This window comes from Babylonia areolata, chromosome 24 (assembly GCF_041734735.1).
Source record: "Babylonia areolata isolate BAREFJ2019XMU chromosome 24, ASM4173473v1, whole genome shotgun sequence".
Classification (NCBI taxonomy): domain Eukaryota; kingdom Metazoa; phylum Mollusca; class Gastropoda; order Neogastropoda; family Buccinidae; genus Babylonia; species Babylonia areolata.
This window is the reverse complement of record NC_134899.1, coordinates 33,978,064-34,005,362: the sequence shown is the minus strand read 5'-3', so window position 1 is coordinate 34,005,362 and position 27,299 is coordinate 33,978,064. Positions and strand designations below refer to the sequence as shown.

The window sequence follows — 27,299 nt, the reverse complement described above, 5'->3', positions numbered from 1 at the left end:
AGGAGGAGGAGGAGGAGAAGAAGGAGGAGGAGCTGTAGAAGAAGAAGAAAAAGATGGAGGAAGAGGAGGAGAAGTAGAAGAAGAAGAGGAGGAGAAGAAGAAGAAGAGGAGGAGGAGGAGAAGAAGAAGAAGACAAAGAAGAAGAAGAAGAAGACAAAGAAGAAGAAGACAAAGAAGAAGATGAAGAAGGGGGTTGAGGGGAGTGGGGGTGAGAAGAAGAAGAATATCAACAACAACAAAGAGAATGATAATAATAATGATAAAAATAATAATAATAATAAGACAAGCAGCAGAAGAAAAATGATGATGATGATGATGATGATGATGATGAAGATCAACAACAACGACAACAAAAATAGTAATGAAACAAAAAATCAAATTTTTAGATGAAAAAAATTAATATTTCACAAATGTACATAAAAAAACCAATTTTATAGGAGCAACAGGAGAAAAAAGAGACTGATAAAATACAACAGAACTGAGTAGTCATAGAGCCTCACTTCTAAGTCTACTGAATAGGTGCTCCTACTTCATTTGTGAGGGGGTTTGATGGTTGGCTGGATTGGGGTTTTTGTGTTGTGTTTTCAACTCTTTCACTACCATCAGCGTTTTTTGTCAATGAGACAGTTCACTGCCATTGGGTGACTTTAGTCAACAACATCCAGGGGTCATGCTGAAAGGACTATTTTTCCGTTTTTCATATTGTATTGCAGCAAAGCTAGAGAGCTGCAGCAAGCATTTCCCATGCATTAGAACAATGACGAACTTTCATCCCCTTATCGAGTTTGAAGTGAACAAGTCCATGGTGCTCTTTTGACATGAACCAAAACGTGAGTCTGACAGTGATAAGCCTACAATATCTGAGGAGTGGGTTTTTTTGTTGTTGTTGTTTTTTTTCTAACACAGAAACCTAGCCGTGAAAGAGTAAATGAATATGATTAAAGTGTCTGAGAATGGACAATAAATCTATGAATGGACAATGAACCAGTCCTGAGTCGTGACTGTGAACAGGCTGTGTTCCTTAGCTTTGCACCTGTTCTGCTGTGATGTCTCCCGATTTGATGGTGATGGTGGCGCCACCCACTGTCATGCTGCAGGGCAGGGGGGGATAATTCTTGCGACGTCCAGAGGAACGATGATGACGCCCAGGATGACCTGAGCCGCCTCTCGATTCGGAATGGTGAGACCGGCCCTTGTGGGATTCTCTCCTTCCTGAATGGCCGCTGTCGCCTCTTCCGGTCTTCAGCCTGAACCAGACAAAATGTTTTGGCAAGGGGGACAGTGTGTGTATGTGGGGTGGGGGTGTGTACATGTGTGTATATGTGTGTGTGTGTGTGTGTGTGTGTGTGTGTGTATGTGTGTGTGTGTGTGTGCATGCATGCCTGCATGTGGGGGTAGGGGTTGGTGGGTGGGTATGTGGGCGTGTGTACATGCATGCATGTTTGGGGGCGTGGGGGGTTTCGGTGTGGGTGTGTGCATATGGATACATGGATGAACTGAGTGTAGGAGTGTACATGTATGTGTGCATGTGCATGACTCTGTGTATCTGCGTGTGTGTGTGTGTGTGTGTGTGTGTGTCTGTCTGTTTGTATCAATACACTGAACACCTGCAAGAGAAAATTCAAACATGCTAAGCAAGACTGCAGCCAAGACTGTTAGACTAAATGCTTCAGAATGGTAAAAATTATACCAGCTGATGAAAAAGCAGATGGCAGAGGCAGATGAACAGAGAACAGCACAGAATAAGAGAGCTGCATTGACAAGTAGAGGAAATCAAATCGGAGTCTGGCAAGACGCTTTGATGCCTCCTTGAAAAAGGAAATTTTCTGTTTTGTGACCTGTTGTGATTTATCAACGGACACAGAACGAGAGCACCAAAGAATTGATAGACAGACAGAAAATACGAAAAAAAAAAAAAAAAAACTTAGCAGTATGCAGAGCACAGGAGCAGGAGTCCAGATGGCTGCCGGAAAAAGAGGACGCTAGTCAGGGATGCAAAGGGGAGGTAACCTACTTCGGGAGGTTATCGGCCATAGCTACTTTCATTTTCTCCGCATAGACGGGCAGTAGTTTGCACAGGACAGGAATCAGACCTGTGCCGGAGTCTGCACTAGTGGGTCACGGTTAAGTATGTGTAATTAAAAATAATTTTCTGTCAGGGCATGACTGCTCCCCTTGGTAGTGTGTCCCACAGCACCACGAGCTCTGAATGCTGCCTGCCCCTCCACTTACCCCGGTGAATACACCCTGCCAAAAAAAGAGGAGGAGGAATGTTGTTTAACGTCCCGTCACACATATCGGTGATTGAAATCACCAAAAAAAGAATGAACTTTGTTTTTAGCTTTTTCTGCTGTTGAAAAGGTCACAATTACCTGCGTATCTCAGATGATGAAACGTTAATCTTCCCTGCCTAACTTCGCTTTTAGCTTTTCTTTTTTGAAATGGCGATGATTACCTGCATATCTCAGATGATGAAATGTTAATGCTCCTTGCCTAACCGTTACCTCAATGCCCGTCACTGATATACTTAATATTCTTGGCGATATTGACAGAAGAGAAAAAGTCACTGATCAGGATGTCCCAATGGCTAGAGTATTTTTTGTATGTTGTGTTGTATTGCATTGCACTGTGCTGAATTGCATTGCATTTTGTATTGATTTCTGTTGTATTCTATTGTTTCGTACTTTACTGTACTGTACTGTACTGTACTGTACTGTACTGTATTACCTTTTTGTCATAACAGATTTCCCTGTGTGAAATTTGGGCTGTTCACCTAGGAGAAAGAGCACATCAGCACAGTGCAGCACCACCAATATTTTTTTTCATTTTGTCTGTTTGCTTGTATATTTGTTTTACTATCACAGTTGATATTTCAACAGAATTTTGCTCGGGACAACCCTTTTATTCCTGTAGGTTCTTTTATGTGTGCCTGGGACCTCGTTTTGTCACCTCATCAAAGACTAGCACCAAGACCACCACTCAAGGTCTAGTGGAAGGGAGAAGTAAATATCCTGGTCTACATGGGAATCAAACCTGTGGACATTTGCTTCCTGGTCAGGTGCATTACCGCTAGGCCAACGATCAACCGCTGTCTTCTTTCTTAGTCGGAAAGAGCGAGAGAGACCAAGTCACATGGACAGGAGCCAAGAAGAGGTATCAAATGTCTTGCCTGGGCTGGGGCAGAGAGCAAATGTCTGGTAATCTGATGTCGCTGATGCTTTCGATGCCCCATTCCTTCAGCTTCCCCCCTAAATGTGAGCAGAACGACGGGACTCCATAGCTGTGCAATCCGTTAATTATCAGGGCTTGCTCTGCAAGGGAAAAAAGAGAATCGGTGTATAGAAGCAAATGAAATGCACGTTTATGTACATCCATGCACAAGCGCTGACACACGTGCGCATGTTTACATGCATACACACACGCGCACACACACTTACACCTAACGCACATACATATACATTCAAAAACAAATTTTATGTCCTATTTTCATTCTGTAAGTGTAATAAATATAACTTGATAAAATTTTTTATTCTTTGAATTCTGAATAGTAGCATTCAATTACAGGCGATTACAAATTGTCACATCAAAGTAATTCTATTTTCATTATTCCAACTTAGTTCCATGCCTCTTGCAATTTTACACAATAATTGCATCAACCAAACAGACAAAAACCGCTAACCCTTCAACCTCTAAAAGCAAAGTAAATATGTTGATGCTGAATGACAATGGAGATTGCAATGCTATTTCATGGCTGATACTTTGTAACTTTAGAATCACAATGGATTGTGGCGATGGTTTTTTTTTTTTAATCCAACAATTATCTGTTTCAGTAGCAAGGAACACTGGCTTGAAGTTATCTTTCCTTTGTAGGTGCCAAGTTCTCTGTTCTTTGATGACATGAAAAAGAAACATTAAGAGTAAAAAAAAAAAAATGCAAAGATTCATCGATACGCTGGCATACCCAATTCAACAGGCAAGGGGTTAATATGTCTGTTTCTTACCAGCATACTTGGGGAATTCTTTGTTGAGGTCCACCCTAACTAATCCTATGCCCTCCTTGATGGCAGTCAGTCCACTCAGCACAAAGGGCAGAGTCTCCTGACGACACTGGAAAGTTAGCGTGTAGCCGTCCTCCACAGATTCTCCTTTGATCTCGCCATTCTTCCTGTGGACAGATTCATTTCATCAGGTCACACCCCACCCATTGACACTGAATACAAAACATGTCGCCATTCTTCGTGTGAACAGATTCATTTCATCATGTTACACTCCACCCATTGACACTGAATACAAAACATATCACCATTTTTCCTGTGAACAGATTCATTTCATCATGTTACACTCCACCCATTGACACTGAATACAAAACATGTCACCATTTTTCCTGTGAACAGATTCATTTCATCATGTTACACTCCACCCATTGACACTGAATACAAAACATGTCACCATTTTTCCTGTGAACAGATTCATTTCATCATGTTACACTCCACCCATTGACACTGAACACAAAACATGTCACCATTTTTCCTGTGAACAGATTCATTTCATCATGTTACAGTCCACCCAACGACACTGAACACAAAACATGTCGCCATTCTTCCTGTGAACAGATTCATTTCATCAGGTCACACTCCACCCAATGACACTGAACACAAAACATCTCGCCATTCTTCCTGTGAACAGATTCATTCCATCACATTACACTCCACCCAATGTCAGTAAACACAAAACATCTTGCTGTTCTTCCTGTGAACAGATTCGTTCCATCACATCACACTCCACCCAATGACACTGAACACAAAACAGTTTACAAAAGTATAGTATCAATTTTGTTTTCTGTTGGAAAAAAAAAAGTTTTCTAGTGGAAGATAAACATTTTGTTCACTATAAAATACATGTGAGGACATTTTCCTTTTCTACTTTGACATCTTTTTCTTGTTCATCTTTTTTTTTCCCATGCTCTTTATCACTTGAAACATTGTTCCCATGGAAGTTGAAGTGCCTGGACTAATTCAAATCAAGAAATGGATTCTGCCTGTGTTTCCACACTGGACAGTGAGTGGGAAAGACTTCTGTCGACTACATGACGGGCGCAATAGCCGAGTGGTTAAAGTGTTGGACATTCAATCTGAGGGTCCTGGGTTCGAATCTTGGTAACGGTGCCTGGTGGGTAAAGGGTGGAGATTTTTCTGATTTCCCAGGTCAACATATGTGCAGACTTGCTAGTGCCTGAACCCTCTTCATGTGTAAGCGCATGCAGAAGATCAAATATGCACATTAAAGATCCTGTAATCCATGTCAGCGTTTGGTGGGTTATGGAAACAAGAACATACCCAGCATGCACACCCCGGAATATGGAGTATGGCTACCTACATGGTATGGTAAAAACGGTCATACACGTAAAAGCCTACTCATGTGCATATGGGTGAACGTGTGAGTTGCAGCCCACAAATGAAGAAGAAGAAGAAGTCAACTACATATTTGTGAATCTAAACCAAAAAAAAAAGAATTTTCTAGTATCAATACATAATAGAATAATAGAATATCGTAGAATTAATGACACTTTGATGGGTACTATAATGTGTGATAAACTATAAATCGGATCTTTTGAATATCTATTTCATGTGCAGCTGGAATAGTTCAGTTGGTAAAGCGTCAGACTCATGCTTCTGGTGATCCTGGAGTCTGGAGTTTGAATCTCTGCTGAGTCGTTTGGTTCATGAGGATTTTTCCCTCAGAATCAACCTTGGTTCTGAGTCTACTACCTACAAGTTTTTCAAATGAGACTATAAATGGAGGTTACATGTATGAATGCACACATAACATCGTGTGCACACATCAAACCCTTCTTCTTCTGATTTGTACATGTAGAATTCCATCACCATCTTTTGGAAGAGAAGTTCAGTTTAGCTTGCCACTGGCTGATGGTATGGATGACACATATTCATATTGCATGCATCATCCCCTAAGATGGAATGTGGCTACCTTAACAGTGGGATTAGAAACAGTTGCATGCACACACACACACACACACACACACACACACACAAATAATCCACAAAAAAAAACCCTTGAAGCTGCAAACCACCACCCAGTGTAGCAGATGCTCCACGCATGGAGTTGGCTGCCCATTATCAAGAACATGAATATGTCACTGGAAGGATTTTTTTTTTTTTTTTTTTTAAGTTTTAAGTTTCAGTTTCAGTTTCAAACTGGGGTCAGAGCATATGTTTGCTGATCCATCAGCTGGTGGGGAAAAAAAGATACATGAATAATCTATAAGAGTTTTAATTTTTTTAATTCTAATAATTAACTTTTTTTTTTTTAAAGCCTCACAGAATGAGCTGCTTCGCCTCATCCAGCTGACTGGAGTACCACAGCTTACAGGCCTTGCCCTGCAGCTTGCCGGGGATGTGGAACTCCTTGCTGTCGGCCCGGTTCAGCTTGGTGAACTCATCCACCTCCCTTGCCGCCAGCTCGACATCTCCATTGATTCCCTCCAGCTTCACGTCGTCGCAGTTCCCGGTTGGGAGGGTCACCATCACCATGAACTCGTTCTCCAGACGGGTCTTCAAGGCTTGGAACTCTGTGGTTTTCGCCAGCGAAGGAGGGACCTGGAAGCCGATTTTCTTGACATGTGAAAAACTTTTTCTTTTTTTTTTTCTTTCTTTTTTTTTGTTGGGTCATGAATACTACATTTTAAATGACTTTGGAATCAACAAACAAGGAATGAATTTGATTTCAAAGACAGAAAAGGAGAAGGATGGCGTACATGGTCACAAATCTGGGCGTTCTAGTTCTCTCTCCATCTCTCTCTCTCTCTCTCCCTCTCATATACTCACACACACAATTGCGCACAAGCATTGCGCAGGTGCATGCACTCATACTCACCAATGTACAAATCTCCATATAAATGTGTGCACACACACACACACACACACACACATATACACGAACACATAAAAACACACGCACACACAACACATATATATACATACATATATATATATATATATGGAGAGAGAGAGAGAGAGAGAGAAAGACACACACACACACACACACACACACACACACACACACAATTATACAATACACATGTCGACATGTCAACACATGCATGGTACATTTTATCACACATTGACACAGATACACACACATAAATGTTTATGCACACACAAACACACACACACACACACACACACATACGCACACACACCTTGCAAGTCCTGCATAAAACATTCCTCTCAAATTCTGTTTTGAAGGGTTGCAGAGTAAGGTCACAGAAAGCGGCACACAACAGCTGGAAGTTTTGCACTTTTGCCGCACATCCTGGGAACCGCTGAACCATGTCCTCCACGTACACTTTGCCCCTGGACGTTTCCAGTATCCTAGATACTGGGTCCGATAACAGTATGACTTCCTCGGTTAATTTCTGAAACAAAAGAAAAGTTAATGTTTTGGGGGTTTGGGGTTGTTTTTTTTTATAATTCATGATCTCTGAATCGCTGAGCTGTTTTGCTGGCTGGTTGGTTGGTTTGACGACAAACCATCAGTTTGGTTGCTGATTGAATGTCTTTGTTTTGTTTTGGGGGTTTTGGGGTTGTTGTTTTTTACCAGTCTATCAGTCAACTGGTTGGTCTGTGTGAGTCAGTCAGTCAGTCAGTCTGACAAACACACAGACATGCACACAGACACACTCATATACACACAAACATACGCGTGCGCGCGCGCACACACACACACACACACACACACACACAAGCACACACACATACACACATACACAAACAAACACACACACACGCGTTCGCGCGAGCACACACACACACACACACACTAATATAGACTGGTAACCTCTATGTTGTCTGTCTCACATAAGACTAAATGCTTTTGGAGACGAAGCTTAGGAAAAATATCTATTGTGTATGTGGAAAACAAATCACACAAATCCATATTTTATTTGATTGTTAAAGGATTGTCTGGTTACTTCCAAAGTCACGCATAAAGTTAGTAATTTTTCAACACAAACAATAAAAAAAGTAATGTCCAACCATTTATTATTTTTCAAAATTGATGAATCCCTCTCTAAGATGCCACCTACAGATATCCAATAAAATTTCTAAAAATATTTTTGTTGTTGTTCATGTTATTTGCTGTTACACAGGTATTTATGGATTGTTGATTCCATTGTTCTAATTTTTCCTTTCTCTGTATAGCCTCCTTTAAACACCATCCCCACCCTCACCCCCCATCTCCCCTACACAAACCCCACACACTCATGACACATCTAATATCACTCAAAGTGAAAAGATGTTAAAGAAAGAACACCAACACCACACACCAACACCCACACCCACACACAACACACACACATACATACACATGCATACGTACACATAAAGCAAAATCAGACAAAAGCCAAAGTTCTTACTTACCTGCATCCGCATGAGAAATTCCAGTTGAGCTGCCTGACACTTCTCCTCAATTCCGTGGAACAGAGCCACCTCCTCCTGCTCCAGCAGAGTTACCTGGCACCCTTCTCTAGGTTCAGATGAAAAGTCGGCCAGCAAGCGCAGCTTGTGCCCCGGAACATCCAGTCGGACGGCAGCCTGCTTCTTCAGTTTCTCGTTCTCGCTTTTCAACTGCTCCGTTTCCATTCGTCTCTTCTCCGCCTCTGTGATTTTTAGCTGTATGTTTTCCTGTCGAAGGATTTCCATTTCCCTTCTCAGCCTCTCCACTTCGAAAGAGTCTTGGGAGGGCTTTGGAACCTTTGGCGGGCTGCATGAACTGTACTGTTCAGTGACCTTGGGTTTTGGAGGGACAGGTGGTTTCACTTTCGGCCTTGCTCCAGAGGTGAGGTGTTGGAGCAAGGGTCTGTGGAACTGCTCATACCATGGTTCGACTCTTACGGTTTCGCCACCTTGCTTAAGTATATGGTTCCCTTTGGCTATTACCCCTGTCACACCTGAAATAACAGGAAAACGTACAGTCCCTCCCCCGTCTTACAACTGAAACATGGAATATTAAAAGATATAATTTCACCCAGTTTCGTTGCTGAAATAAAAGAATGTCTTCTTCTCTTTCTTTGTTGTTTTACATTTGTAGGCTGATATTCTCATGCTCACTCATATTTACAAGTATGATTTTGTGTGCGTGACTGTGGTCAAAATAGAGAAATACCTTAAAAATCCATCCACATTTATTTTCATATTTCTTTAATATCATGCAGGTTCGCAACAAAAATCACACAATATACACACATACACCACACAACATCCACCCAGAACACACACACATTTACACACTCACACACACACACATACACACACACACACACACACACACACACACACATTCACACACACACACACACACACACACACACACACACACACACACACACACACACACACACACACACATCCACCCAGAGAAAAATCCATACACAAAAACCACCCTACCTTCCGGCAGAGTGAAATGCACCACAGCAACGCTGACTTCAGGATATATTTCGCAGTCTGTCACCTCTGCATCACCACAACCTGAGCGGTCGGGGTTGTCAAAAAAAAAGAAGATGTGGTCGCGTGTGAGGGTGGGGTCAGTGTAGGTGACCAGTACACTGCACGTCCAGCCAGTGACAGCCTCCAACTGCAAGGTCACGCCATCAAAGGGCGTCTGGGTCAGGCTTTGTTTGTCTTGGTACAGGGACTCTTCTGCAACAAGGACAGCAGCCATGAACAGTTGAGTACATGCATCTTGTAGTTTCAGTTTCTGTTTCAGACTCCTCTGCAACAAGGAGAGCCATGAACAGTTTCTTGTGTTTTGTACACGCATGCACACCTTCATGGCCTAAAAAGATCAAATAAAAGCCATCATATTTCTCCTTTTTTTTTTTCTTTTTTTTTTTTGATAAATATTTTTTTTAAGAGTCTTCTGCAATGGCCCACTACAAACAGGGATATATGTCTTGCACACACACACACACACACACACACACACACACACACACATATATATATATATATATATATATATATACCTGCACATTCCATGACAAAATATAGCCCACATATGTCCACTTGCTTCTTCTCTACTTTTTTGTGTGTTTCAGTCAGTACTCTTTGAACACTGTCAATTGTTTACTCCAAGATAAAATAAAGGCCCACAAATTTGTGGTTGTCTCTACTAATTTTTTCCAGTACCCTTTGAACACTGTTGTTGTTTGTTTGGGGGTGTTGTTTTTTTTGTTTTTTTTTGTTGTTTTTTGTTTGTTTGTTTGTTTTTTGTTGTTGTTTTTTCAAACCAAGACATTTCATTCACATAAATTTTTCTAATTTTCACTCCCTTTTTTTTTTCTCTCTTTTTTCTTTTTTTTTTTTTTTTTGTAGAGGCAGCACTCCAAGATGGAGCTGACGATCAGATGGTAACTGCTGAAGCAGATTCCAAAGGGTATCAGTTATCTACTTTCTTTAACTCACTCAGTACGGCCAGTCCTCTCTTCTCCTCTGCACAGACCCCTCGGATGTCCAGTGGGTGTCTCAATGACCCAGCCTTTAGCTTCCGTCGTCAGAATTGTGGTATTCTTTGTCAACATTCACCTCTTCAGTATAAGAGCGTTCCGCTTGAAATATTTTGATGATGGTAATTGGGGTGAAACGCTGTTAACGTCGTCTCTTTCGCCGTTCGTATGGAGAGAGTTAATCAAAAGTTTCAGTTTCAAAAAGGTGACAAAGCAAGTAGATTGATCCATATATGCTAAATCACACTTGCATTAAAAAAACAAACAGATATACATATATATATATATATATATATAGAGAGAGAGAGAGAGAGAGAGAGAGAGATAGATAGATAGATATAGATATATATATAAACCAAAAAGTGATTTCATTGGGGGTGGGGGGGGGGGGGGTTATGTTGAGTTACAGTTTCAGTTTCAAGGACTATCAACAAACATGCTGTAAGAAAAAAAAAAGTTGAACATTTTACCAATGCTAGTTTCTGAGATTTGTATTTGTATTTCTTTTTATCACAACAGATTTCTCTGTGTGAAATTCAGGCTGCTCTCCCCAGGGAGAGCGCGTCGCTATACCACAGCGCCACCCCTTTTTTTGTATTTTTTCCTGCGTGCACTTTTATTTCTTTTTCCTATCGAAGTGGATTTTCCTACATAATTTTGCCAGGAACAACCCCTTTGTTGCCGTGGGTTCTTTTACGTGCGCTAAGTGCATGCTGCACACGGGACCTCGGTTTATCGTCTCATCCAAATGACCAGCGTCCAGACCACCACTCAAGGTCTAGTGGAGGGGGAGAAAATATCGGCGGCTGAGCCATGATTCGAACCAGCGCGCTCAAATTCTCTCGCTTCCTAAGCGGACGCGTTACCTCTAGGCCATCACTCCACATAGAACAACACCAGTATACGGCCTGTCCTCTCACCTGTGACTGCCTCCTCCAGGGTGAGAAGGGCAGTGTGCCTGATGCCTCGGAACTTATGAACGCCATTGTCAGCCACTGTCAGGGAGGTCACCACCTCCAGGAAGTTCTGCAGATGGTCCACAGTCCAGTGGGCTGGAAGGTTCTGAAACACCATACATATTCAATTACTTATCTGTTTACCTATTTATTCATTCTAATTTTCATTTGTGTACTCATTCATCTATTTATTTACTTTCCTATTTATCTATTATTCTATTTATTCATTCATTCACTTGTTTGTCAATTTATCTCTTTATTCATTCATTTATTCTTTCATTTAGTTATCTATCTTCATTGTTTAACTCATCAAGCCCTGCACCCGAGCATTACTCGGACATCAAAATTTGTCTTATGAAAACTTAAAGCGTTGGACTTTCAATCTGAGGGTCCTGGGTTCGAATCTCGGTGATGGCGCCTGGTGGGTGAAGGGTGGAGATTTTTTCAATCTCCCAGGTCAACATAATGTGCAGACCTGCTAGTGCCTGAACCCCCTTCATGTGTATACACAAGCAGAAGATCAAATACACACGTTAAAGATCCTGTAATCCATGTCAGCATGAGGTGGATTATGGAAACAAGAGCATACCCAGCATGCACACCCCCGAAAACTGAGTATGGCTGCCTATGTGGAGGGGTAAAAACGGTCATGCACATAAAAGCCCACTCATGTACATACGAGTGAACATGGGAGTTGCAGCCCACGAACGACGAAGAAGAAGAAGAAGTCTCATGAAAACAGTTTTCACATTCCTACATTATATTTTAACAGCAAGGAAAAGGAAATAATTTCTATAGTATTTCCAGGAGCGTCCATATAATTTAGAGGAACAAAAGTTTGTTTGTTTTCTGCAGGTTTTTTTTTGTTTTTTGTTTTCCCACAATATGGCATGAAAGTCTGTCCAGGCTGTAAACCCCCCAAGGTTGAATAGGTTTAAGCCCAGCTGACTACACAGAACCATGACATGGCTGAAAAACTAAATATCGATCCCACAGAACCTGGAAGAAAGAAATAGAAAAATGCACATGAAAAACAAAAGCAAGTCCAAGTCCAATCACATTCATGCACATAAACCAAGGACATGCCTCTGATGTTGTCAGTTCTATGAATTTTTCATGTTTATCCCATGTTCCTAATGTTTGACTACTGTTTTCCTGAAATCTAAAATGAGGACATTAAATGTTGAAAATACAAAACAAAAAACAAGATGAGCAACTCAACATTATGCTCAGACAACTTCAAGCTACTGATGTGCAATGTTTTGCTTCCGTTTACATTGAGGTAAATAACAACTGTTCATGGAAACGAACACCGAAACATCCATAGAAAAGCAAATTCCATGTCCATTAACACATGTGCCAACAACAACAACAATATATATATATATATATATATATATATATATATATATATATATTCCCTTTTATTCAAGACTGCAAAATGCCTCTGAACCAGAATATTCTCCTGCATCTGGATCAGAGTATTCTGACCACGAGGAAAAGAAAAAACTACACAAATCTTGTTTATTATTCAACAATCAGCCTCAATCTGATTTCCATATAAACCAAACATACTAAGGTCACACTGTCATTGTTCAATTTTGTCTCTCCTGCATGGCATGTTTCATACCAACAGGCACTGTCCCCTTTACAGTGAATGTTAATTTGTGTTTTCATTCCTTTTTGCCATTGTTGTTGTTCTTCTACTGTTTCTTCTGTTTATTACATCATGACCAACATTTTTGTGACTTGTGCATACTGGGGCCAGCATATAAACACCATATGCTTCAAGGCCAGCAAGACAAGGCTTTTGATGGTGCAACCACAAGATCAACGGTACTACAGACCTCTTTTTGTCCTATACCAACATGCCAGCAAGTATGGAACTCTTACAACCTACATATTATCAACAAGATGGTGACTGTCCTATGCAGAGCTGAACCTGCTACCTCAAACCTTCCAGGATTTCAGTCAATGTGGAAATATTGCAATGGCCCTCCCTCCAACACAATTAAGGTAGCAAGGCTGGCTATGCTCCATAAGATCATGGAACTCCCAGCTGCTGTGAACAAAAAGAACATCACCCTTGCTCCTCCTCAGCAAAGAAGTATCTCCACCAGCTGAGTCAGACCCAATGCCACACCAAAGTACCAACAACATTCCTTTCTCCTGACCAACATCAGTGACTGGAGTCAGCGGCCTGACACTACTATGACAGCTGACACCCTTGACTCCTTCGAGTCAAGAGTACCATGTATGTTAGGATATAGACATAAACATTGCAGACAGAAAAAAAAGTATTGTGCATGCAGGAGATTTACTGGCAAGGTCACCTCCCTGCCCTGCGGTCACTTAACTGTCTGTGAGGAGTGCAGCAGTGGGTTTGACAATTGTCCAGTCTGTGGAATGTCCATCATGGGCACTGCAAACACCTTCCTCTTCATTTTTCTGACTGATTTTGTTGTTGTTGTTGTTGAATAGACTCTTTTAGGAATGGGTTATGTATCTTGCCTGGGATACAAAGACTGCAGATAAAGTATGTTGGCATAATTATTTCCGCTCCCACCTCTCTACTTTGCTTTTAACAGGGGGGCGGGGGGGAAAGAGGCACTTATACACTATATGCCAATATATTAGCAGGTCCTTCAATGTAAAATGTGAAAAGTAGTATCCTTCTAATACAATCCATATTGAACACAAAATGAGTTTTGGGTTGACACAAATGTCAGTCTTTCTCTTTCCTGGCAATGGCTTGATCTCTAACACATCCCACTGAAAAGGCTAGCACGTGATCATCTAGCTGATTGTGGTTGTAAAGTGAAAGAAGATAAAGCACCTAAGACTAACAAGGATTACAGTATCTTAGATATGTATGTTTAATTTTAAGCATGTGTACACACATGAAGGGAAGGTGGAAGATGGCAGAGTTGTTAAGACACTCAGCTGCCAATATAGAAAGTTCATGAAGGTGTGGGTTCAAATCCAACTCATGCCCTTTCATTTGGATCTTCCTTGAGAAATTGAAACTGAAACATGCAGGGGGATTCAGGCGCTATGAGATGTGCAGATCTCCATCTGGAGTTAATTATATGGATACTTACATAGAGTCTACCTTCTGTCAGTGACCAAGCTCCAAGCACATTACAAACATGGGTTCATTTGCACAACAGGCTGTCGACCTGGGTAGTGCCAACTGACAGCTACCATTCAAGCGTTTGTCATTCTTTTCCTGTGTCATTCAGTCAGGTTTGTCACGCACACGTGCACATTCAGAAATATAGCATTTTATGTGTATGACCATTTTGTTAATTAACCCCACCATGTAGACAGCCATACTCCGTTTTCAGGGGTGTGCATACTAGGTATGTTCTTGTTTCATAACCCACCGAACGCTGACATGGATTACAGGATCTCTAACATGCGTATTTGAACTTCTGCACGCGTGTACACACATGTGTTGACCTGGGAGATCAAAAAATTATCTACCCTTTACCCACCAGGCACCGTTACCGAGATTTGAACCCAGGACCTTCAGATTGAAAGTTAAATGCTTTAACCACTGGGATATTGCCCCCATCTTGACCAGGCAAATCAGAAAATTCTTAACTTTTATCCATCTTCTCCTGTCTCGTGCATGTACATGTCAGACAGTGCATGGGTGTATGAATGGTCTTTGAACTATTTGACAGGTTTGTTTACCTATCCTGCTCTGCATACAATGGTGACAAATGAGTCTGGATTTTTACAAAATGTCACATTCCATGTCATCAGTCATTTGTGTATTCCTTACGGTAGGAACAAGTCCAACAGTGCCTAATTCCTAGAGTGGGTTAACAAAGGCAAACAGGCTATTGCTTTGCAATGAAGTGATGGGTAGCTATTATATATAAATTCCATATTTTCAATTATTCTTATTCGTGATGCTGCACGAATTCTAAACTTACAAAATGAAACCTGAAAGTCCCGCTGCCTGAAAATACGACTATTTGGTGGGTTTTCTGCCCTAGAATGGTCTCTTGGGGTACGGCTAGGCTACAGAAACATGGTTATCTGAAACCGAAACTATCACACCCAAACCCAGAATCAGTAGAAAATATCAGTAAATATGCATAGATGTTAATGTTCTCCATGTTTACTCAGCAATCTTTATATACAGTATGTGGTTATTGTACTGTTTGTTTGACATTTTCATAGCAGGAAATGTTTAACGATGTAGAACGGTGTATCGAACATCGTTGCTGGTCACCCGGAAACTTTTCCAGTGATTGTTACTGTCTTCTCCACAACCTCTGACAATCTGCTGCTTTCTTTTCGAAGATAGATTGTTTCAAGATGTTCGGAACGTTATTCTTACCTTCACAACCACCTTTGTCAGTAATTGCGTAGCCATATCTGCATCTGTAGGTTCATTTCAGCCAGCCAGCCAGATTTAATTCACTTTCTGAGAAAGCAAAGATGGCGAGCTCCCAGCAACACACCACGCTGGAATCCCCAGAGCTTTTTTTAGAGGAGAGTTAGCTCTATTTTTAGATTCTCTCTCTCTCTCTCTCTCTCTCTCTCTCTCTCTCTCTCTCAATAATGATATCAACGAAAGAAAATATATGCAAACTAACTTGGATAAGAATTAAGGGTGATCTTCGCCCAAACCACTTATCATGTGTCTGGGTCCTTATCGACGACACCCCCCCCCCCCCGCCCCCATCTCTCTCTCTCTCTCTCTCTCTCTCTCTCTCTCTCTTCTTCTTCTTCTTCTTCTTCTTCTCCCGTTGAGCGACCACAATCAGCTAATCATCAGAGCGACCCAGTCAGTTGAGCCAGGCCGAGCTTTTTGGACCAAGTTTCAGTTCTAATTTACCATCCCCACCCTTTCCTTTCCCCACCCTCCCCTCCCTCCATCTGCTTATGGATCAGTATCGTGTCTCAGGGCTGGACTGACGGAGGACCCTTCAGTGCAAGCGCATCCAGCACAGTGTCTTTCAGGTGGTGGTTTATTCTGGTCCTGAATGTGCCCACAGTCTCAGCATCCAGAATGAACTGTGGGAGCAGTGGTCCCATTCCCGAATGGTGCGAGGCAGGAACGAAAAGTGCCTGTATCTGTTGGCGCCCTGGGATGAGATACGTTGGAAACAGTGCTGGTTGTGGCCCGTCTGCGACTACGCTCTGGGAAGAATTTCAGCTTAGTTTTGTCGACTCGAGCCAGGTCATGGTGTATTTCAGTTGTACAGCATGGCGAGTCGTGCTGCCTCAGTGTCTTCGTTGCTGCAGAGATGACCATCCCAGCCTTTCCAGCATCTGTGTCACACTGGCTGTTCTGTGGTATCGGTTTGTGACCGTAACCTGGCTGCTCTTCTTTGGATTGCTTCTATCTGATTTATGTCACTCTGAAGATAGGGGTCCCAGACTGAGCTAGCATACTCCAGGAGTGGTCACACAAATACCAGGTACTGAGGCTTTCTCTCTCAGTGAGCCCAGAAGAGGCTATTTTGATATTTCTACGTCCTGCTTTTGCCACACTGATGTTCCCGTGTTTGTCCCATTGCATGTTTGCCTGGAGGGTGACTCCTAAGTACTTCAGTTGCTGTTCAGTTTGTACAGTTGCTAGGGTGTGGGAGTTAGAATCACTTAGAATGGGGTTTTCGTTTCTTGTGACTGGGAGTGTGGTGCATTTGTCAGGGTGGAAGACCATGTCCCATTTCTTTTCCCATATCTCGAGGTTTTGCAGGTCTTGCTGAAGCTGTTGCATGTCGACAGCTGATGTTATGGTGGAGTAGATCTCTCTCTCTCTCTCCCTCTCTCTCTCTCCGAGTCTCTCTCTCTCTCTCAAAGTTTCAGTTTCACATTCTAAGGTGGCGTCACTCGCATTCGGTCAAATCCATACACGCTACACCACACTAGTTTGCCAGACAGATGCCTGACCAGCAGCGGCATAACACAACTACGCGCTTAGTCAGACCTCAAGTTGAGCGCATGCACAATCTTGGGGGGAGGCTGACTGAGAAAGGGCGACTGAGAGCGGGATTCGAACCAAGACCCTCGATCGCGGTCTCTGTATTGGCAACTGATAAGCGTCTCAACTATTTGTCCGCCTTCTCTCTTTCTAAACCATATGCATGCATGTGTAGCCTTATTTGCCCGGCCGGGGAAAAAAAAACCCGTGATGTAGGCCTAGTGCGAAACAAGATGACGTATAGCGGTGAGCGTCGGTCCGAGTCAACTCAGTGCATTCTAGAATTCACAGAGCGGACAACTGAAATAATTATCCATCCTGCAATGCAGGGTATATACTGATACACCAGGGTAAGGACACGTGATGATCTCCTAGTACAGTAATCAAGACATCAACTTTTCAATTTAACTGTCATGTTCAGCCGCGCCGGCTTCATGCGTTTCGGGATCCGGCGGGTCTTCCGTCTTCATCCCAGAGGAGGAAGATTTTCAGTTTCACTTTCTCAAGGAGGCGTCACTGCGTTCGGACAAATCCATACACGCTACACCACATCTGTTGAGCAGATGCCTGACCAGCAGCATAACCCAACGCGCTTAGTCAGGCCTTGAGTGCATGCTTACATATTTGTGTACCTATGAAAGTGGATTTCATTTTGCGTAATTTCGCCAGAGGACAACACTCTCGTTGCCATGGGTTCTTTTTCAGTGCGCCAAGTGCGTGCTGCACACGGGACCTCGGTTTATCGTCTCATCCGAAAGACTAGACGCTCAGTTTGATTTTCCAGTCAAACTTAGGAGAAAGGGCGAGAGCGGGATTCGAACCCACACCCTCACGGACTCTCTGTATTGGCAGCTGAGCGTCTTAACCATTCTGCCACCTTCCTCCCTTAAAGGAGGAGGAAGAAAAGAGAAAAAAAGAAAGAGAGTTTTTTTGTTTGTTTTTTTCCAATCCCCACAACAGCGCAATCCTCAGCAACCTCCCCAAACTACAACAGAACCATCAATAGAATGATGTTGGTTGTACAAAGGAAGAAGAAGAAGAAGAGCCGGGTGAAGCTCCACAATAAATGTCTTTGGGAAAAACTGGTACAACGTTTGAATACAAGTAAGTTTTGTTCAGTAGAGTTATCATAAGTTACTTTAACATACTGAATGAATCAACTGACCATGGCATCTCGTCTGAACACACACACACACACACACACACACACACACACATTCTCTCCAAATGGAAAGGGGAGGAAAGGTACGTGGTGCGGCAGAGAAGGGAGGTTGGTACTTCTGCTGATGATCATCCACAATTTTTACGGGAAATCCCGCTTTGCTCCAACTACACAGTCGCCGAAGAACTCTGTCACAACAAAGGCTGAACGCACTCCGTCAGCTTAGTTTAGCACTTAAGATTTTTTCCCTTTTTTAACGAAAGTGTTACAGTAATTTTTATTCGTGGTATGTTTCTTTTTCGAAATATGTAATCTTTCTAATTAATTTTTTTTTTATGCTCAGTTTATCAACAACCCTGCAGCACTTACGAAACTATGTAAAACATAATCTGACTTTAATCAGGAAGTATGTCTGTGTGACGTCAGGTTGGACAAGCTCAGAACGGTGAAACCGAAACTCGGCTCGAGGTTGGACTTTGTGCAAAAGAAATGGCATCGCCGCCGACAACTAAACTAATTGTGAAGGTAACTGTTGCATCTTTCATAGGGCACTGACTATCTTTTCCGTATCTCCATGACCAGCTTTTCAGACAATGGTATGTTCGCAGGAAGTTACTGTGCTGTCTGATCCGTATCACAGGTAAACAACAGGTGGGGCGACCGAATTGTTAGAATGCTGTATCATTGCGCGAGGGTTCTGGGTTTAATCCCTGGTTTAAACATACCTGGATGCTGAAGGATGGAAAATTTTCTGACCAGCTTTATATATGTGTCGACCACCCCCCCACCTCCCCCCCCCTTCCCAAATACCAGCAACATTCATTTCCCCTGACCACAAGGACTTGAATGAGCTGCCTGACACTGCTGTCACAGCTGATACCCTTCACTCCATCAAGACATGGGTACCATGTATGTAAGGATACAAACATTACAGATAGAAAAGAATTGTCCTGTGTGCAGGAGATCCACCAGCATGGTCACCTTCCTGCCCTGTGGTCACTTCATCATCTGTGAGGAGTGCAGCAGTGGGTTTGACAATTGTCCAGTCTGTGGAAAGTCCATCAAGGGCACTGTAAACATCTTCCTTTCCTATCTCTCCAGACTGATTGATTTTGTAAACTCTTCCGGGAGAGGAATAGCACACTTTGCCAGAACAGTGCAGGTTTTTTTGGGTTTTTTGCTGCCCCATCATCTGCACCGTTTCAGTGGCATTACTCACACGCCGCTCATTTAGATTCCCCCATACATGGCCACACCCAGGTTCATTCGTGGCAGTTCCAGCGTCGGCAGTCCACAGGGAACCATCGATGTTGGGTCGCCAGGAGGCCACACACCAGAGGAGACCCTGCACTGCTGCTGAGTCACTTCAGTGGTGTTCAGTGGTGCCTGTTCTGTTTTAACATACTTAGGACACCACCTACTAAGCCCCCTACTAACGACAATAATGGCTTAGTCGCGGAGCCAGACTGAGTGAGCGTCCCTCCCAGAGTGGAGACTGCCACCACATCCCTCAAACAACAGCCCCCTATGAATCTGACGACACTGACGACATTGACAGGACTCACCCCAAGCACGGAAGTGGAGGGGTATGGAAACTGACGTCACCATGAGAGCAGGGCATGAAAGGCCACAGACTTTGAGACTATTTTGTTTATATTGATGACGATGAAGGAGGAGGATGACGATGATGATGACGATGTTGCTATGGAGGTCCATTTTGGTTTGGGACTGCGTGACAAGGCTGTACTCTACACTTCCTGTCATAATGATATCCCGGTGTTAACCAGGCCTGAGAGATACAGACACTTGCAGTGTTGGTTGGGTAATTAGAGCAACACACCCAAAGGCGCATCCTTGAAGTGGATGACACTCGACTGTGTGGTCCCAGTCTCCCCATTTAAGCCCTCAGCACACTCAACCCTGGGTAGGAGCCGGCCACGGGCCGAAAAACCCACCTCCGCTGGGATTCGAACCCGTGTCCTCCCAGCCGTCAGTCCGTGACGCTAACCACTTTGCCACGGCGGCGAACAGTGCAGGTTTTGTAAATTCAGATCCTGTGAGATGCAACTCCTGTTTTTTTTACTGGAGAACTGTTCAACAGTACAGGGCAAGGAACGAAGCTCACAATCATTCTCTAGAATACCATCACCGAATGGAGTGAGCTGTCCTACACTGCTGAGGCAGCTGACACCGCTGTATATCTAAGGATACAGCCATTGCAGGTAGATAGAGAAAAAATCAGGTGTGTCATGTGTGTAGGAGATCAACCAGCATGGTCACCTTCCTGCCCTGTGGTTACTTCATTGTCTGTGAGGAGTGCAGCAGTGGGTTTGACAATTGTCCAGTCTGTGGAAAGTCCATCAAGGGCACTGTAAACATCTTCCTTTCCTATCTCTTCAGACTAACTGATTTTATAAACTCTTTTAAGAATGGGTTATATATCATCTTTATTCCTAATGTCTGGCTGGGCAGTTGAAGTGACTCAGTATCTATAATATGTGTCTGTCAGCTTCAGAATGGTAAAGAAAACAGTTTTTCTGAAAGGAATGGTGAAGAATAACATTTCTTCCAACATATATTTTTAAGAAGGCATGAGGGTGAGCACTATGTTTCAGTGAGTTACTGACCAGTCTCACTCACAAGCATCCCATGCAAGGTATTCAACATGTCTTTGCTAGCACCCTGAAGAACCACCCTGATAGGAATAGCATACATTACCAGAACAGTGCAAATTTTATGAATTCAGATCCTGTGATACACAATTCCTGGGGTATACTGGAGAACTGTTCAACAATGTGGGGCAAGGAACCAAGCTTTCATTCATTTCTCCTGAATACCATCAGAGACTGGAGTGGGCTGTCCTACACTGCTGAGGCAGCTGACACCATGGACTCCTTCAAGTTAAAAAGCACTTTGTATATAAGAATACAACCATTGCAGGTAGATAGAGAGAGAAAAAAAAGATGTGTTATATGTGCAGGAGATCAGCTGGCATGGTCACTTTCCTGCCCTGCGGTCACTTCATCATCTGTGAGGAGTTCAGCAGTGGGTTTAAGAATTGTCCAGTCTGTGGAAAGTCCATCAAGGGCACTGTAAACATCTTCCTTTCCTTTCTCTTCAGACTAATTGATTTTATAAACTCTTTTAAGAATGGGTTATATATCATCTTTATTCCTAATGTCTGGCTGGGCAGTTGAAGTGACTCAGTATCTATAATATGTGTCTGTCAGCTTCAGAATGGTAAAGAAAACAGTTTTTCTGAAACGAATGGTGAAGAATAACATTTCTTCCGACATATATTTTTAAGAAGGCATGAGGGTGAGCACTATGTTTCAGTGAGTTACTGACCAGTCTCACTCACAAGCATCCCATGCAAGGTATTCAACATGTGTTTGCTAGCACCCTGAAGAACCACCCTGATAGGAATAGCATACATTGCCAGAACAGTGCAAATTTTATGAATTCAGATCCTGTGATACACAGTTCCTGGGGTATACTGGAGAACTGTTCAACAATGTGGGGCAAGGAACCAAGCTTACATTCATTTCTCCTGAATACCATCAGAGACTGGAGTGGGCTGTCCTACACTGCTGAGGCAGCTGACACCATGGACTCCTTCAAGTTAAAAGCACTTTGTATATAAGAATACAACCATTGCAGGTAGATAGAGAGAGAGAAAAGAAAGATGTGTTATATGTGCAGGAGATCAGCTGGCATGGTCACTTTCCTGCCCTGCGGTCACTTCATCATCTGTGAGGAGTTCAGCAGTGGGTTTAAGAATTGTCCAGTCTGTGGGAAGTCCATCGTGGGCACTGCAAACATTTTCCTGTCCCATCTCTTCAGACTCTTTGATTTCATAAACTCTTTTAGAAATGGATGATATCATATCTTTTTTTTTCAATGTGTGGTTGGGCAGTTGAAGTGACTCAATACCTGTATTCTGTGTCTGTCAGCTTTAAACTGGTGAAGAATACAACTTCTCTGAAAGTTTAAAAAGAAAGATAAACATTGCATATAGAGTAGGTAGACACAGACACCCCACTGCCTCCTCTCTCTATTGAAATCTTTTGTTTAAAAAAAAGATAATAATAGAATTTTAAATATATATATATGGCTCTCTTTCTTGGTGATGAGGTATGTGAACTACTGCCTTGCAAGTGCTTTGATTTGCACCTGCACAAGATTTGTTGTTGTTGTTTGTGGGTTTTTTTTGTTGGTTTTTTTGGGTTTTTTTTGTTATCAGTAGTTATCATATACAACCTCAGGAAATGGCAAAATTATCATCTACTTGGTTGTGGCTGTGAACAAAAAAGTGGGCCATTCAGTGTTAAATTTGCAGGCAGTGCATTGCAAATATCCACTACCCACTCAAAGCGTACCTGGATTCTTAATTCACTCACATTGGGCTATTTAAGGTACCACAAATAAGACACCCCAATGTTTCTTGTTGAAGTCAGCAAGTTGCTTAAGTGCAGTACGTAATTTTTTGCCAAGCATATTGCGTATTTCTCATTTTAGATTTTCAATATGACACATCACAATGAGGAGACGCTATGGCATTTTTGATTAAGTGTCAGACTTCTGATCCAGTGTTCATGGAAACCCAGCATGCACACCCCCAAAAACGGAGTATGGCTGCCTACATGGTGGGGTAAAAATGGCCATACACATAAAGCATGGGAGTTGCAGCCCAAGAGCGCAGAAAAAGAAGTGACCACCAATGATCAGGCTTTGAGGCCCTGTTTCAGCATGGTGTTGTGTCCTTGGGAAAGGCACTTTACACCAGTTTTCCTAACTTCACCCAGGTGTACATAGGTACCTGACCGTTTAGGAAGGTTAAAAAGATGGAAAGAGAGGGTTGGGTCCCATCTTCCAGTGCCAAGCCTTGGACACAGTGATATTAGTTCACTGTCCCAATGGCTATGGGACTTTAATCCCTTTTTTTTTTCTTTTTTTTTTTTTTTGATATATCAGTCCATTTTGTATTAAATTGTTTTATTACATTATTGGAATGAAATGATCATTCCTCAGAATCTCCCAGAAAGATGGACACCTGACCACTTGGTGAACTACCTGGAGGTGACAAGTGGCGAGAGACTGATGGTGGCCAGAGATGGTGTTCAGGTGTTTCCAGGTGTCACTCACTCCGCCCTTCTCACTTTGGAGGAAGCTGTCACAGGTGAACGTTTGTTCTCCTGCATCTTATTCAAGTTGGCATGTCATTTTGTGTGTGTGTGTGTGTGTGTGTGTGTGTGTGGGTGTGTGTGTGTGTGTGTGTGTGTGTGTGTGTTATAAGCTAGAAACTGACTTCTGATTCTGCTGCATGGACAATACATAGAAGCTGATAATGAGCGATGTTGTTAAGAAATGCATTTGTTTTTTTTTGTAAATTGTAAACCTTGTGTGCGTGTGTGTGTGCGCACGTGAGTGTGTGCATGTTTGTGTGTGTTGTGTGTGTGTGTGTTTGTGTGTGTGTGTGTGTGTGTCTGTGTGTTGTGTCTGTGTGTGTGTGTGTGTGTGTGTGTTCCACCCCACCTCCCTACCCTCCCTTTCCCCTTCTCTGTCTTTTATAGCTGTTCGTGATTAGGTTTTATAAATATAGTGGGGTGTCTCTAACTTTGCTTTTTTTAATTGCCTCATTTTCTCTGACCTTCAGGGTCAAACCTCATTCTTCTTCTGACCATTCCTATATTTGTAAATATTTAAATTTGAATCAAAAGTCTTGTTTCACTCTTGTGTGTGTGTGTGTGTGTGTGTGTGTCTCTGTGTGTGTGTGTGTGTGTGTGTCTCTGTGTGTGTGTGTACAGTACAGTATGTGTGTGTGTGTGTGTGTGTGTGTGTGTGTGTGTGTTCATGTGTGTGTGTGTATGCGTTCATGCATTCACGTATGTCTCTGTGTCCCTCTGTCATTCCAGAGGAGATGGTACAGGAGGCAGAAAGACTGCTAGCCCGTGCCCTTTTCCAGAAGACCAACATCCTAACTCTTCGCATTCTTCCGAGTCGGACCTGCAGTCTGCTGGTCTATTACTCAGACCCTGGGGTGTCCCGGGATCACATCTTCTACTACTTTGATGAACCGCAACAGTCGGGATGTGGGGAGGGCTATGTGGAGGATTGTCAAATCTACCAGGAGTTGATGCTGGCTGTTGTGAGATTTTCGTCTGCTGAAGGTGAGCGTTTTTTTGTTGTTTTTTTCCTTTCTTTCTTTTTCTTTTCTTTTTTCATGTTTTGTCAGTAGGGAATTGGGGGATTAAAGGGGATAAAGGTGGAATCATGATTATGAATTCAATGCACAGTGGAAGTGCCAGTGCAAAGTTAATGATGCACAGTGGAAATAATGAGAATTTAATGCACAATGGAAAAAGGAGTATGAATTTAATACAGAGCAAATGTAAAAGATATTGGAAGCAGCAGGGTGAAGTTAACACACCTGGAAAGCAGCATGGTGAATTTCTTTCGAATTTCTGCAAAGGCACTGCTTGGAAAACGAGAAGAAATATTGTAGGACATGATAATTTCATAATCATATTTGTGTAAAACATATATATAATCAGGTTAACTGTCTAGCTCACATCAATTTATGTCTATAATGATGTCAACTGATCATGACATGTGGACGCCACTTTCAGCCTTGGAAGGAGTTATGGTGAGAGGCAACCACCGCCTGCAGAAGGAAGGTGAAGTGCTGAAAGTGGAGCCATGGTATGACCTCTTTCACACACCCTTGCTGCAGCAGCTCACTGCCCACAGAAGACCCCACCAGAGCCAGGCGGCCTGTCAGCAGTCCACCCACCACAGTGAAACCAGTGAACAGGGGGGTCCTCTGGATCCAGACGACCAAAGAACGCCTGCCCGTCCAACAGTCTCTGATCATAAACCCACTGTTCCTTCTGCTTCTAATTTCCATGGAACTGGCACGCATGGATCCGCTGCAACCAGAAATACCACAGATACGCTTGAAGCAGATGAAGTAGAAAAACTGAGACTAGAAAATGAGCAGCTCAAGCAAATGTTAGCCAGCAAAGAAGCCAGAGAGCACAAACGAAAAGAAGAACTTCGGCTGCAAATGCTGCATCGAATTGAAGAGCAGACAGAGAAAGAACGGAAAGCAGAAGCTCTCCGTGTTCAAAGGGAACATCTACAGAGGGCTCAAAGCGAGCTGCAGATGGAAAACGTGCAGCTGAAAAATGAGAATGAGAAGCTGAAGAAGCCAGTTACCACCTACCTCCCTGTGCCATCCTATAAATACAGACTGCTGGAGACCTTTGCTGAACAGTGCACTGCTTGTCAAATGACGTTTTTAGAGCAGAAAGAGCAGCTGATGTTCCACGGAACAGAGGAGGACTGTGAGACTGAAAAACTTCACGTTCTCAAGCAGTTACATGTGAGTTTTTCTCTTTTTACTTGTTTTGTTTGTTTATTGTTTATCCTTCTTTATCTTTTGATGCAGGATCACAGATGTGAAAAATAATTCTGACACTTATGTATATGACACAAGTGCACACACTCACCACTCAGGTTGGAAGACTGGGACCACACTGCTGAGTGTCGTCCACTTCACAAACATGTCTTTGGGAGTGTTGCTTAAATATCCTGACCAACCCCACAGGTATCTGTATCTTTCAGACTTTGTTGATGTTGGGATAGGATATAAAAGGAAACGGAGAGTGCAGCCTTGTCATATATCCCTAACCTTCACAGATCTTCATCGCAGCTTTGTCAAAAACTTTATATTCATCCATCATCGTGAAAAAAATAGAGAATAATTTCCCCAGATTCTGTGACTTTTCATGCTCTCTAGCGGCAGTTTTTAGTTCCCTGACACATAACAGTGTGTGAGATGAGTTTTCATCAAATCTCCAAAGTCAGCAGGTTTAAGGCAGTGTCTTGGTGATCCCTTGCAAGGGGAAGCAATCATTTAGTCCAGCTCTTCAGCTGAGCAGTTATTGTCATCACCCAGTAAGTGGTGCCCTGTTGCATGTTAAACAGAACAGGCTCTACTAAACACCACTGAAGAACTCAACATCAGTGTGGGGTCTCTTTTGTTGTGTGGCCTCCTGGCAGCCTTAGGTTGATAGCAGCCTGATGACTGCCAGCAACAGAGCAAGCCTGGATATGGCTGTGTGTGGAGGGAACTTTAAATAAATGGCATGGGAGTAATGTTGTATGGAAACGGTGCAGATGAGGCATCAAAAAAAAAAAAAAAAGATTAAAGAAAATCACCTGCGGTGCTTCATAAATGTTTTTATGCCAGGTTTTGTCCAGCATCCCTGACATCACTAACCAGTGAAAGAGAAAAGATATAGCAATAATGGGCAAAGGAATAGGTTACATCCTCTTTTCTTTCTTCTTTTGTTATCAGATGGGAGCACAATGGCAGAACCAGTTAGATGTTAGACTTCTGATCCAGTGTTCACAAATGACAGAGTTCAAAGCAGTTTTTTTTTTTTTTTTTTTTTTTTTAGCACAGTGTTTAGTCCTTGGAAAAGGCACTTTACTCTGATTTTCCTCAGTCCACCCAGGTGTGAATGGATGCATGACTTCAGCCAGGGAAGGTTAAAACAATGGAAGAACAGGATTAGGCCCTGCCTTCCTGTGCCAAGCCTTAGACACAGTGAATATGGATTCAATGCCCCTGTAGCAGGCCTTTAACCTTTATAGCCGTAAATGTCTGTGGGGCCTTTAACCTTTAACATTTTTAATTATCTGAAA

General features: G+C 42.6%; 2 protein-coding genes across 2 annotated transcripts in view; one reads left to right on the top strand and one right to left on the bottom strand.

Moving 5' to 3' along the window:
• Positions 1-15,956, bottom strand: part of LOC143299086 (uncharacterized) — a 32,386-nt gene extending 16,430 nt beyond the window's left edge. Inside the window, exons 1-9 of the mRNA XM_076612207.1 lie at positions 15,833-15,956; positions 11,443-11,584; positions 9,465-9,716; positions 8,439-8,968; positions 7,220-7,435; positions 6,340-6,617; positions 4,002-4,165; positions 3,170-3,311; positions 1,034-1,247 (exon numbers count right to left, since the gene is read on the bottom strand). Coding sequence (XP_076468322.1) covers positions 1,034-1,247; positions 3,170-3,311; positions 4,002-4,165; positions 6,340-6,617; positions 7,220-7,435; positions 8,439-8,968; positions 9,465-9,716; positions 11,443-11,584; positions 15,833-15,868 — 1,974 coding nt within the window. The 5' untranslated portion in view covers positions 15,869-15,956. The remainder of the gene's footprint in view (positions 1-1,033; positions 1,248-3,169; positions 3,312-4,001; positions 4,166-6,339; positions 6,618-7,219; positions 7,436-8,438; positions 8,969-9,464; positions 9,717-11,442; positions 11,585-15,832) is intronic.
• A 3,020-nt stretch (positions 15,957-18,976) lies between these two features.
• The window catches only part of LOC143299248 (uncharacterized), a 31,263-nt gene continuing 22,940 nt past the window's right edge, over positions 18,977-27,299 (top strand). The window contains exons 1-4 of the mRNA XM_076612468.1: positions 18,977-19,112; positions 23,619-23,766; positions 24,503-24,757; positions 25,217-25,971. Coding sequence (XP_076468583.1) covers positions 19,077-19,112; positions 23,619-23,766; positions 24,503-24,757; positions 25,217-25,971 — 1,194 coding nt within the window. The 5' untranslated portion in view covers positions 18,977-19,076. The remainder of the gene's footprint in view (positions 19,113-23,618; positions 23,767-24,502; positions 24,758-25,216; positions 25,972-27,299) is intronic.